This window comes from Elephantulus edwardii, unplaced genomic scaffold, assembly GCF_000299155.1.
Source record: "Elephantulus edwardii isolate Elephantulus edwardi_28Jun2011 unplaced genomic scaffold, EleEdw1.0 scaffold00105, whole genome shotgun sequence".
In the NCBI taxonomy this organism is placed as follows: Eukaryota; Metazoa; Chordata; class Mammalia; order Macroscelidea; family Macroscelididae; genus Elephantulus; species Elephantulus edwardii.
Window position 1 is genome coordinate 9,391,213 of NW_006399855.1, and position 12,468 is coordinate 9,403,680.

Here is a 12,468-nt window from a genome sequence, read left to right on the forward strand (position 1 = left end):
GTCAAATGGAAACAGATCAAATAGAATGGAAATAATGAGATGGTTCACACACTGTGAAAACTCTAACCAAGGCCTTGGGATAGTTTTTACAAAAATTATTCATTAGGAATTCAATGTGCCATGTAAATTTTCACTAAGATAGTAAATATTCAAATGGAAGTTACCCTTTTACATAAACCCATTTCTTATTAATCCTTCAAGTTTCTTCCACCTGTAAATCTTTAGGGAAAGAGACTGCTCATCTCTTTCCTCCAAAAATGGCTGGGGTTTTGAACTGCCCACCTTTCATTGGACAGTTTGATACCTTTTACCTTTTGCCACGAGGCTCCTTAACCCAGTGGATAAGCATCTGCATAGGGAGCTAGCATTGCAAATTATGAGCATGTTTCTCAGCATTCAATCCTTGCTCACTCATTCTAGAGTCAGGACCAACTCATAGTTGACTATCCAGCGGATTTTCAGAGGCTGTCAATTGCTCAGGAGGAAAATGCTCATCTTTTTCCCCTGGAGCAGCTGGTAGATTCGAAACACCCACCTTTTGGTTGACAGAGCACTTCCGTACCAACTAGATCACTAGCGCTCTCTTGTGGATAATCAGTCTAGGCTTTTAACCTTCTGTTGTTGTTGTTTAATGCCGTGGAGTCGTAGATGACTCATAGCGACCCTATGAAAGAACAGCCTGAGCACTGTGCGTACATAGAGTTTCCGGAGGCAAGCCATTTTGGAAGTGGATGCCGCTCCTGCTTCCAGTTTAACCTTCTAGTCTTACATATTTTATTTTCTCATCTCACATGAGCTTAGCAAAATTTGAGGTGTCCTTTAACTTTCACTGGGGACACTGAACAAGGTTCATTTGTTCTCTTTAAAACTAACTGCCTTTCTTCCCCTCCCAATTTCTGAGATGAATAGGTGTACCTGTGCTATTACTGAAATAAAGAAAAGACATCTCCTTTGCCCTTCCTCTGTGTTAGCTCTACTCCCCTCAGATCCTTCTTGCCTTTTCTAGATTCTTTACTCTTCACCTGCTTTTGTGCTTATCCATGCTTGTTCTTGCTACCGTAATTTGTAGGGAGTGAAAGAATTAATATTAGGTGTCTGATATAACTGTTTTCCTGGAAAGGTATTTACTTACTTGGACATACTCCTAAATGGTGTCCTTTATTCATTTTGATATTCCTAATAGAGTCAGGTCACAAACGGTGTTACAGTGCAATGTGTCATCTTGTTGAATTCAGAAGGGCAAGTAGAACTTTTTGTGGAAAGTGCAAGCTAGCAGTTGATCTGAGGACCTACTCTTCAGGATATATCCAATTGCAAGTATTAACTTTATGGGTTTTAGAGTGAATCTCACAATTTTGTATGCTTTTTCACTGCCAAAAATTACATGCAAGTAGAATGTATTCCCTTTCATGTAAAGTGATTCACATTATTTTAATTTTTGTCATTGTTATTTTAAGGTAGATACCTTGCTCTTCTATCCACTATAGTAATAAAGTATTCGTGTAAAAGCCTATTTTGCCTTCACTGAATAACTTATTTTGTTGTTATTGTTGTTGTGGAGTATTATAAAATAAGTTATTTTTATAGGAAAAAAACCATAAAATTATGAAACAGATTATCCTTCCTATTTCTGTGGCCCAGTCCCAAAGCCGCCAAGTTCCTGTCTCCACAGACATGCACTAGTTATTTATATTTTGCATTTTCCTCAATATTTATTATATATATATATATATATATTTCCCCCTTTTAAACAATGACTGTTATGTGCTAGAGAGTTGGAACTGACCCATAGTTTACCCTCCAGCAGGGTTTTAGAGGTTGTAAATTGAAAAAGAGCAGATTAATCTTCTTTCTCCCCTTGGGCAGCTGGTTGATTCGAATCACTTATCTTTGGGTTGGCAATGTAATTCCTTACCATTAGGCCACCAGGACTCCTGTCTTCTACATAGGATTCTATAGTTTATCTTTATTAAAAAAAAAAAAACCACCCCAAAACAAAAAAAAACAAAAACACCACCAACAACAAAAAAACAAACCCCCAAATCCCCTTCAATATAACTTAGGCATATTTTTCTAAAATATAAAAAGTGGTTTTTATGCAATACCTGCAGAATATTCTCTAATGAGTTGTACTGTTATTAAAGTACTTCCCTTAGCTGGATATTTAGGCTTTCTCATGGTTTTGAGATGTAGGTTCTGGATAAGAATGAGTAAACACAGTTCTTGTTACTTACTACATGTTAGGATCTAGGATCAGACGTTTAGCATAGTCGTGTTCAAAATAGGTTTGTCTGTGTTTTTTATAAAGACTATTATTAGCCTCTCAGTGGAACATCCGCCTTTTCTGTACACCAGTGGCAACTCTAACATGACCCAGGAATCTTGGATTCCATTTTTAAATGGATTATTTTAAGAAACTCAGCTACTGATTCTGTACCTTTGGAAAAGAATGAGTTATATATAAAAAGATTTCCTTCTGTTTCAGAAAGAGATAAAAATCATTTTTCTTAGTTTGATTCACAAAATCTCCCCAATGGCACAGCAGTTGAGTGCTCAGCTTCTAACTAAAAAGTCACCAGTTTAAGCTCATCAACTTCTTAGGCAGAAAAATGTAGCAGTTTGCCTCCCTCAAGATTACAGCTTTGGAAGCCCTGTGGGGCACTTCTAATCTGTCCTGTAGTGTCTTTTTGAGTCATAATTACCTTGATGACCCTCAAAAATAATAACAAACTCATAAAACTGATAAAGAAAAAGAAAGTAGTTACAAGGAGACTTGGGAAAATTTTTAATATTATTTTATATTGGTTTACACACAAAGTTTGGGAAGTTTTGAGTGAGGAAAACGTTTATGGATTATAGATAAGTCATTTTTCTGTCAGTTAATATTTAAGAGATTCCTTAATGGACTAGATTTGAGGTAGATGGAAACTAGGATCATGACTTTCTGGAAGACAAGGTAACTGAAATGTACTAGCTCATAAATATCTGTGTAAATGAATGAAAGACATCAAATGAATCTTAAAATGCAGTAGGAAGTCCTACCAATATACATTTTTACAGAAATACACATTGATGAATGTGATGATGTGATGTTTGAACATGGGGAAAGGAAAGCATCCTTTTGTAAAGAATAAGCTAGAAAGTTCCCTTCATGCTTCCTTCTGTTGTTCCTAAATATGAATCTGGAGATAACTGATGTATGCAGTAGTTGAATTTTACCTGATAAGATTATTGAATAGCTGGCAAACAAATAGTATTTGGTGAGTTTAGAAATTAGTAATACTCATTCAACTGTTAGAAGGTCTATGTATTTCTTTATCTTGCATAGCCTTCAAATTGGGAAATATAGGTATAAGGAAAATTGTGTTTGATAATAATAATAAAAATAATAGTTGCTTTCTTTGAGAATAAATAAGTTTTCCCAGTGACTGGAGATAATCGTGGTGCATGTATAAAAGACCTAGTGTTCCTGTTCAGAGTACATTATACACATCAATGTATTGATTTAACACTAAATTTAAAAAAAAGCACAACAGCACTTATCAAGTAACTTACTCTGTGTTCACTGTATCTACTTTGTGATGAAAACAAAAAGCAGGAGCCAGAGAAGGTAAATAGCATCAGGGATAGGACTGTTTTGTGTTTCATGTGATACTTAGTTTCTGAAAGTTACATTTAAGGAAGAAGAAAACAATTCAAAGCTCATCAGACCCTATATGGTAATCGGTATATATATAAAGATTGGTATGCTCATAGCATTTTATTTTTGGTTTTCAGTGGGGAAACAAAAGCACACTAAGATTATGTGCCCTCCATCAGTGAGTCATATTCTCTTTGTGACTAGAATTTTTATCTTTGGTTTCTTGGTTCAAGAATGACTTTCCTGGGGAGCTCTGGTGGCCTTGCATGGTTCGAATCCACCAGATGCTCTGCCGGGAAAGGAGGGACAATCTTCTCCTGTACCAGTCATATCTGATTTGACGGCACACAGACACACAAAATAATAAAAATTAAAAAAAAAAAAAAGAATGACTTTCCTTATTGATTTCAAAAGAGCTATTGATTCAGCATAGAATTTTATTCCTTTAAATAGTTTATTGTATTCTATGTTTTAAATTTGTTTTAGGGATGGCAGCTTCTCATGAAAAGTCTACTAAATTTTTATTTATTTCTTTTTTTATGACTTCTTGAACTTTTTATTTGGTTGTTTCAAGGCACTATTGTGGTTAGAAAACAGGAAGTGATAGATAAATGTTCATTGAGAAGACATTTCTACTTAAATGACTTTTGTGTGGCATAGCAAGTCTTTGTTGGCCCAGTAGACTGAGTTCAAAATAAATTACTTCAAATTAGTGAGTTAACAAGTTCATGGCTCAGGACTGGTGTTTAAAAGATTTACTAGTTCCTTTTGATTATAATTTAGTTTCTTTAGTTGAATGTTAGTTTGTTGGTTGGGAAACTATATTGTAATGAGCTCAACATTTACCCAGTGGTCCCCACCCTGCATATTTCCTTATTTTGAAAATTGTTCTCATAAAAAGAGCAGTTTCTTCTTCCAGCATACCTTGCTTAAATGCCAGGTCTTTATAGTTTCCTTTCATCTCTTCTCATGTTCAGCTGGAAGTCTATCTTCCTTTTCTGAACCTCCAGTACCCCTTGGAACTTTTATTGGTTTGTATCTGTCATAAGGGAGAAACTCTGGTGACCTAGTAGGTAATGACATATGCTGTCAAGCCAAAGATAGGTCATTCAAATCTCCCAGCAGCTCTGTAGCAGAAAGATGGGCAGTCTTCTACTGTACTATTTACAGTTTCTGAAAACTGGCTGGAAGTTCGACTCTCACTTCACATGAGTTGGTTCTGGCTTCACAGTAATGGGTCAGCTAGTAAGGAGATATATTATATGACAGACAGACAGAAAGATAGATACATATATAAACTCAAGCCCGTTGTTGTCAAGTTGATTTTGTCTCTTGGTAACCGTGCCTGCATACGTGTGTGTGTGTATGAGATACGATCTTATGGAAGCAGCTCACCAGGCCTTTGTCTGCATGCCTTCTCAAATGCAAACTCTGCACCATCCAGACAGCATGTCATAAGGCTATTTTAAATGGTGTGGAAAGTGAAGAAGAAGTACCCTGCCACCCCCAAAACTGAAGCCAAAACAAAGGCATTAAAGGCCGAGAAGGCTGTCCTAAAGCATCCACAGCCACCAAAAAAAAAAAAAAAAGATCTGCACATCATCCACCTTGCAGCAGCCTAGGTGCTGACTCCAAAGGCAGCTCAAATACCCCAGGAGGAAGAGCACGCCCAGGAGAAACAAGCTTGACCACTATGCCATCATCAAGTTTCCCCTGACCACTGAGTCAGCCATGAAAAAGAAGATAACAACTCGTGCACATTGTGGATGTCAAGGACAACAAGCACCATATTAAACAAGCTGTAAAGAAGCTCTATGACATTGATGTGGCTAAGGTCAACACCTTGATAACAATACCTTGATAAGGCTTGATGGACAGAAGAAGGCCTATGTTCAATTTGCTACTGACTGTGATGCTGCCAACAAAATTGGGATCATCTAAACTGAATCCAGCTGGCTAATTCTAAATACAAAGCTTTTCCCCAAAAAAACCAAAACCAAACCCCAATAAACCACTGGAACCACATGGAATCGGACTCATAGTATCTCTGCAAGACCAAGGGGATCTGCCCCATAAGGTTTCTGAAGATGTAAATCTTTATGGAAGCAGATTGCCTCATCTTTGAACTGAGTAACTAGGGATTGGTAGCCCTGACCTTTTGGTTGGCAACCCAACACTTAACTTCTCCAGTTCTGCAGGACCGTTAAATGTAGTACTGTCCATTCTACTGTTCTTTGTATGTCTGAACATTTAAAGAGATTGATCCTGTGTAATTACATTTTTTTCCCCTTGTACCTTCTGTCTTCACTTTTGCTAATGCAGGTTTGCAGCCTCCTGTTCCAGAGTTCATTGTTGATGTTGAATCTATGGATATCTTCCCTGTGGGCTGGTGTGAAGCTAATTCTTACCCCCTGACCACACCACACAAAACACTCTGTAAGTACTGCCTAGTGGGGCCGAGTAGTGGTTACTGGAGTCTTGGGGAAGTAAGGATAGCCACCTTGTTTAGGAAAAAAGGGGTAAAAGATTTTTTTAGAAAGCATCACTGTTTCTGTTACCTCATTTGTCTTTAACTGTGTGTATAAATGGAAACTGTTAGAGTATTCTACAAGTGAATAAATTAAGGCAAGTGATGACACTAACAAAACTGAAGGTCACAGAGAGAGGTGGAGATAAAATACCAGAAATCTTTATTCTTAGTATAATACAATTCAATATTGAAAGATTATATACATTAAATCTTGTGCTTGAATTTTACCATTTTTTTAAAAACCCTCTAATTTTTCTTATGACGTTTTCCCCAAAGTAACCATAATTGTCCTTTATAATTCGCTAGCATATTTATAAGTATTTCTTCTGTTCTTAGTATTACCTAACAGGTAAGATTTCTAATGCACTTTTAGAAGTGCATTACATTTTATCTTCTGATCCCAAAGAACCAAATAAATAGACTCAAACTCATTGCAATCAAATCAGAACCATTCATAACAGCTCTTCAGGCAGGTTTTTGGGACTATGTGAATTGCACAGGAGGAGAGTGCCCTTCTTTCTCTTGCTGGTGGATGCAAACTGCCAGAGAGGGGCTGCCTTGTATTAACGTCAAAACTCCTGATAAACTCAGCCCCAGTATGTACAGTACTAAAATGGAAAGAACATGACAACAAAAATCATATTAACCTAATGTAACACTATGTTTTAAGAGCTGATAGGTGATTATCATATATGAATATTCCTTAAATGATACAGCAATCTTTTGTCTTTCTTGCTGAAGTGAACAACTTGGTGTTGCTGTGATGCTGCACACTGTTTCATAAACTTGTCAAATACCATAATGGTTACCCATTATGTACAATGTTTAGATGAGCTTCCAGATTGATTAATGCTGGCTGGAAAGCAGGAGTGGTATCCACTTCCTAAACTGGATGCCTCTGGAAACTCTACAAACTCTCTAAACTTGACAAACTCCCTAAACTCTCTAAATATACAGAAATGATGTTAGTTATAGAACAGAGTTCAGGTCTTTTGTGAAAAACTTACTCTCAGTCATATCCGACTTGATGATACTTAACTACTACTAAATGAAACTAGTGCTGTTGTATCTGGAGGAACATTCTTCCACTTTGCACATCACTCTTTGTCAATGTGCTGTATGAAGTAACCTGGGTTTGCTGTGATGCTGAAACTTGTGTCATTGGGGTATCAAATACCAGAATGGTTTCCCAGTATGGACAGTGTTTGGTGGAGCTCCCAAGTGAAGCTGGAGTGGCAACCACTTCCTAAACCATATGCGTCTGGAAACTCTATGAACTTGAAGAAATGACAGTAGTTATGGAAAGGCTTTAGGTCTTTTGTTCATAGAGTCGCTATGAGTCGCACTCAACCACAAGCAACAACAACAACAACAACATGTTAATCTAACATAAGACCATTTCAAAGTCTTTAAACATAATATGTCTTGATATTTAGTAGTCTTCCCCAACCTGTCAGATAATTGTGAATTCTTAAAGAGGTTTTAATGTTCTAGGAAATGTGTTATATCTCTAGATTTTTTTTTTTTTATGTTATGTTGTTGCCATGTACCATCAAGTCAACACTGGCTCATAGTTGACCGTCCAGCAGGTTTTTAGAGACAGTCAATCACACAGGAGGAGAATGCTCGTCTTTCCCCCAACAGAACAGCTGGGGGATTTGAACTGTGTGCCTTTGGTTGTCAGAACAGTGCTTTACCACTAATCCACACACCCCCCACACCCCTTTACTTTATCTGGCAGCCTACTATTCTGTACAGTTACTTAACTTCTCAGAAAATTTTAGTATAAGAAAATTGCATATCATCATAATGCTGTTGATTTGACAATCCCTTATGTAGATGCATTTTGAAGGAACTTAAGATTCTCCCCTTAAGAGCAATATAGGTAATTATCTGTTTGAAACACTGAGCTGTACTTATGTATTGCCTACTTAGAACGATTCACAGCTGATCCTCTACTGGGTTTTTAGAGGCAAGAAATCACAAGGAATGAGATTGCCTGTCTATGTCCCATGAAGCAGCTGGTGGGTTAGAAACACCTATTAAGCCACCCGAGTGCCCTCTAGATTATTTGGTGAGGTAAATTTAAAGACAGTGTTCTTCTTATACGACACTGATCAATTTGTCTGATCCTATTAGAATAACATCTTCCTCTCACCTAAAAATAGTTATGTCATTTTAAACAGGATAATTCTCAGTGATGTTTTAAAAAGATTATTTTTATTTAATATATTGTGAATTCTCAACTCAGTCAGCATAGCCAGAAATTGGCTCTTCTGTGGGTTCTGACACCGATTTGGGATCCAGTCCACTTGTCTTTGTCCTTCAGACACAATTTGGTACCCTGTATACTTTTCCTTTTTCACATGATATGGGTGAAGTTGGACGTGTCTAGATCTATTGTCTTTGACGCCCATCACACTATCACACACAATGCACCCTTATAGCAAAGACTGGTTTATTCTATATTCATCTTTTGTCTTAGATTATGAACTTTATACTTATTATTCATGCTAATGGAAATAAAAACTAAAGACAAGAGCAAATAATGTTTTCATTATTTGCCTTATTTTGTTTTTTTCTTATATATACATTTTGGTTTTGTTTCTTATTTAAACCAATCATTATTTGCTGCTTTATACCAGTATCTCACAGGTATATTCAATAGGCACCCATAATAATGAGACACTTTATTTTTATAAATGTGCTACCTATATCAGTTTGTAAGTGGGTTGTTATGGTAGCATTATTTGACTTAGACAGTTTTTGTTGGGGAAAAAATCATGCTGGGTAATTGTTCTTAACAATTTATCTTACTCTGTGTATGTGTATATATACAAAGTATAATATTTATGCCTTCTATTGTATTAAAAACATACTTTAAAATAGACATTTTAATGATGGATTAAATGCACTCATTTCTCTTTAGACCTCATTTCTGCAAGGCAAAGTCTATTTTATGCTAGCGCTTCTAGCCAAGAAGAAATTAATATAGAATTGTGGCATTAGGGAAATAACCTTTCAGTATTTAAATTCATTTTAAACTAACGCGGTTTTAAACACTAAGTCATTTTTATAAATATGTTTGTCCATCTAACTAATGAAGCCATTTCCCTTTTATCCTCTTTGTCTGCTTCACAGCACAAAAGAAGAGAAAGATTGCGGTTGTGCAGCCAGAAAAACAGTACGTTTCTTTCCTCCCCCTTCCTTGGGAAAGCAAAAAACAGCCAGTGTGAAAAGCTGTTGAGTATCTTCATAGAAGATAGCAGCACACATAGATGTTTTTGTCAGTGAGCTCGTTAATAAATAGCAACAGCACACGCATAAATATGACAGGAAAACAGTATTTATTATGTGCAATAGTCTATGCCTGGTGCTCAGGAACTTGGAGTCCAACTGGTAATTTCTTACCTGTTGTTGCCTCTTTGATATACCTGAACTACACCCGTAAGTAACAGATTGAGAGTAGGGTCTCTAATAGTGATTCTTCAGTGGCCACACATACGACAGGTGTAGTTTGGACAAACTGCTCTGTCCTCCACATAGCTTGCTGTTTCATGACATCTTTGGCCAACCCTATGAGAGGGAAGATTTGAGTCTCCGTCCCAAATCTTCCACTTCCCTGTTATTAAGCTAACTAGTTTTTATCTATGAACATGAACAAGTTTTTAAATACCACACATTTCAAAATTCCATCTCTGTAAAATAATCTAGTTTGTAAATTTTTTAAGATTAGATCCAATGTGGGAAAAAAAATGTTCCTCAGTTGTGAAGTGAGTGTAAACTGCCTGATATTTAGATAATTTTATAAAGAAAAATGGATGTCAAGGTAGAGAATCTTCATTTTAGGGCCTTTGTTGTGACAAAGTTGTAACAATCTGTTCTTTTTACATATTGAAACTACATAACAAATGTAGAAATAGACACCCCATGCTAAACGATTCTATTTGCTTAAATATATAAAAATGGATAGAAAAATAAACACTGAATTTTTCATGCTACCAACATTTAGGTTTAAATAAAATGCAATTGAATGATACTGCATTTTATTTTAATGAGAATAACAGTTCTGTGGGTGTAATTTTTTAAATATTAATCTCCAAACATAGTGCATAAGGTTAATAACTTGATTCTCTTTTTATCTGCATAGTATTGAAGCAGAAAGATTAAATAATAGACCCTGATTGAGTCCAAATTTGAAATAATAACTCAGTTATGCATTTTCTACATCAGTGATGTGTATCAGTCACCAGGTGGGCTTGTTTAAACACTAGTTCCTGGGTCTCATTCTCTACATTTCAGTGCAGTAAGAATTGGCATTTCTCACAAGTTCCCAGTTGGTTCTGATGCCTCTTGTTTGGGTACAGCACCATGGGAACCACTGCCAGAGATAATCCCGTTACGAGATCTTGTTGGGGTTTATTTGCGCTAGCATGGTTTTCAGCAGTGTTGTTTTAATGCAGCCAACCTAAATACCTCCATAAAACCCATCTTCCTCTTTTTAAGAACACAAAAAGCAAGCGAATAACTGTCAGTTGAATTCTGACGTAGGTGACTCCAATCCTGTCATAGACATTTGTGTTTATTGTCCATAGCAATGTGCTCCACAGAGTTTCAATGGCTGTATTCTATTAGGAGATCAGCAGCCCTTTTATTGTGAGGTGTGTCTAAGTGAATTCAAGCAGCCAGCCTCTTATTAGTAGCTAAACTCTTGAAGTGTTTACACTGCCCATAGACTACACAGAGTAAAGGCACCAAAAGAAAGGATAGTCTATGGTTTCCAATTGGACATTGATGATAAGAGGTGTGACTTTAATTTTATACAAGTTAGTGTATTTTCATGTCTGAATTACAATCCTAGTTATAATTTTCTTATAAGCAACAAATCTAGTAATGACTTGGGGAAGCCACCTAGATTAGTCATGACTACAGATAATCCCCCTAAACTCAGGGCTATCAAAAGTATCTGAGACCAGCTTTCCTAAATTGGTCTTTTTATTTCTTATATTTGCCTCTATATGCACATATTGCATCATTATGCCCTTAGGTTTTAGTGGGGATCAGTTAAAATTATTTGAAACTAAACCAAAAACCCAACCAACTTTCAACTATATGGTTTGCCTAAAGTTTGTGATCCATGATGGAGTTTTATTTTCTTTATCAATAGATTGCCGTCCACAGTGCCTGCTGAGAAAATACCTCATGAATTATGTTCATTCCCTCACCCAGACACTACTACAGGTAAAGAGTTCTGTTTTGCTCTGCCTCTTCTTGGTTTGTTGTTTTGATTGAAGACATGCACATATTTTTAGGTAAAAATTGATATATCCCAACTATAAGATCAGGTTTCTTATTCTCTTTAACTGGTTATTAACAGTGTCATGCCTTTTTATCTTTTACAATTCAAAGTGCAATTTTCTGTGCCTTTTCTACTTCTTGCTCAATGATTCTAGATAATTCTTGTAATCTACAAGAAATATGTCCGCGTGATACTTAGAAATTACATGGTAGGACCTGAGTCAATTCTAATTCATACCATCCCTTTTAAAAAACTATATGCTAATTTCAATGACATTTTTAAGGTAGTGGTTAATACGTAAGTTTCTGCTGACTTTTCAGTTGTTACTTAAAACCTGCTGTATTTGAAAAGCTGGCTGTGATAATAATAAATATTTTTAAAGTGTATAGTCTCACATCTTTTTTCTAAAAAAAAAAAAAGGCAAACATCTTTTAAAGAAAATAAATATGAGTTCTTCCTTGACCACTAAGTATAATAGATAGGTTTGTATATTTGATTAAGAATCCATTTGTGTGGTTGATTTTGAACTTGCTCAAAATTCCGGGTTAACATTTGTAAGCCATTGGAAGAATCCCGTTGATTAAATTGATTTCTATAGAAGACAGAACCATTTGTTGTAGATATATATCTTTCATGCTTGGAAAGACAGGGTGTGGATCTTTAACTAGGTGGATTGACAAGGTGACTGCTGCAGTAGGCTCTAGTATGTCTGGAAGTGTGAGGATGGCGCAGGATAGGACAGGGTTCAGGCTGTTGTTCACAGGGTCATTATGCGTCATACTTGACTCTTCAACACCTAAAAACAGCAACAGCTACTACTAATCACTAGGGGAAATGGAGACTGGGGGTTCCCCCCAAAAAACATGTATGATCAGGGTAAATCCTAATTTAAAAATGTCTGTATAGATTTACATTTTTAAATCCCTTTATATTTACATGAAAATGGCTTATTTTTTTTATTCCTCTGTAATATAGGATTCCAACGTTATAAAAGTTTTA

The 12,468-nt window shown here is 36.1% G+C and overlaps 1 protein-coding gene across 1 annotated transcript in view; it reads left to right on the plus strand.

The window, feature by feature from the left end:
- Positions 1–12,468, plus strand: part of SFMBT2 (Scm-like with four mbt domains 2) — a 275,339-nt gene that overhangs the window by 202,333 nt on the left and 60,538 nt on the right. The window contains exons 11-13 of the mRNA XM_006891856.1: positions 5,963–6,076; positions 9,312–9,354; positions 11,338–11,411. Coding sequence (XP_006891918.1) covers positions 5,963–6,076; positions 9,312–9,354; positions 11,338–11,411 — 231 coding nt within the window. The remainder of the gene's footprint in view (positions 1–5,962; positions 6,077–9,311; positions 9,355–11,337; positions 11,412–12,468) is intronic.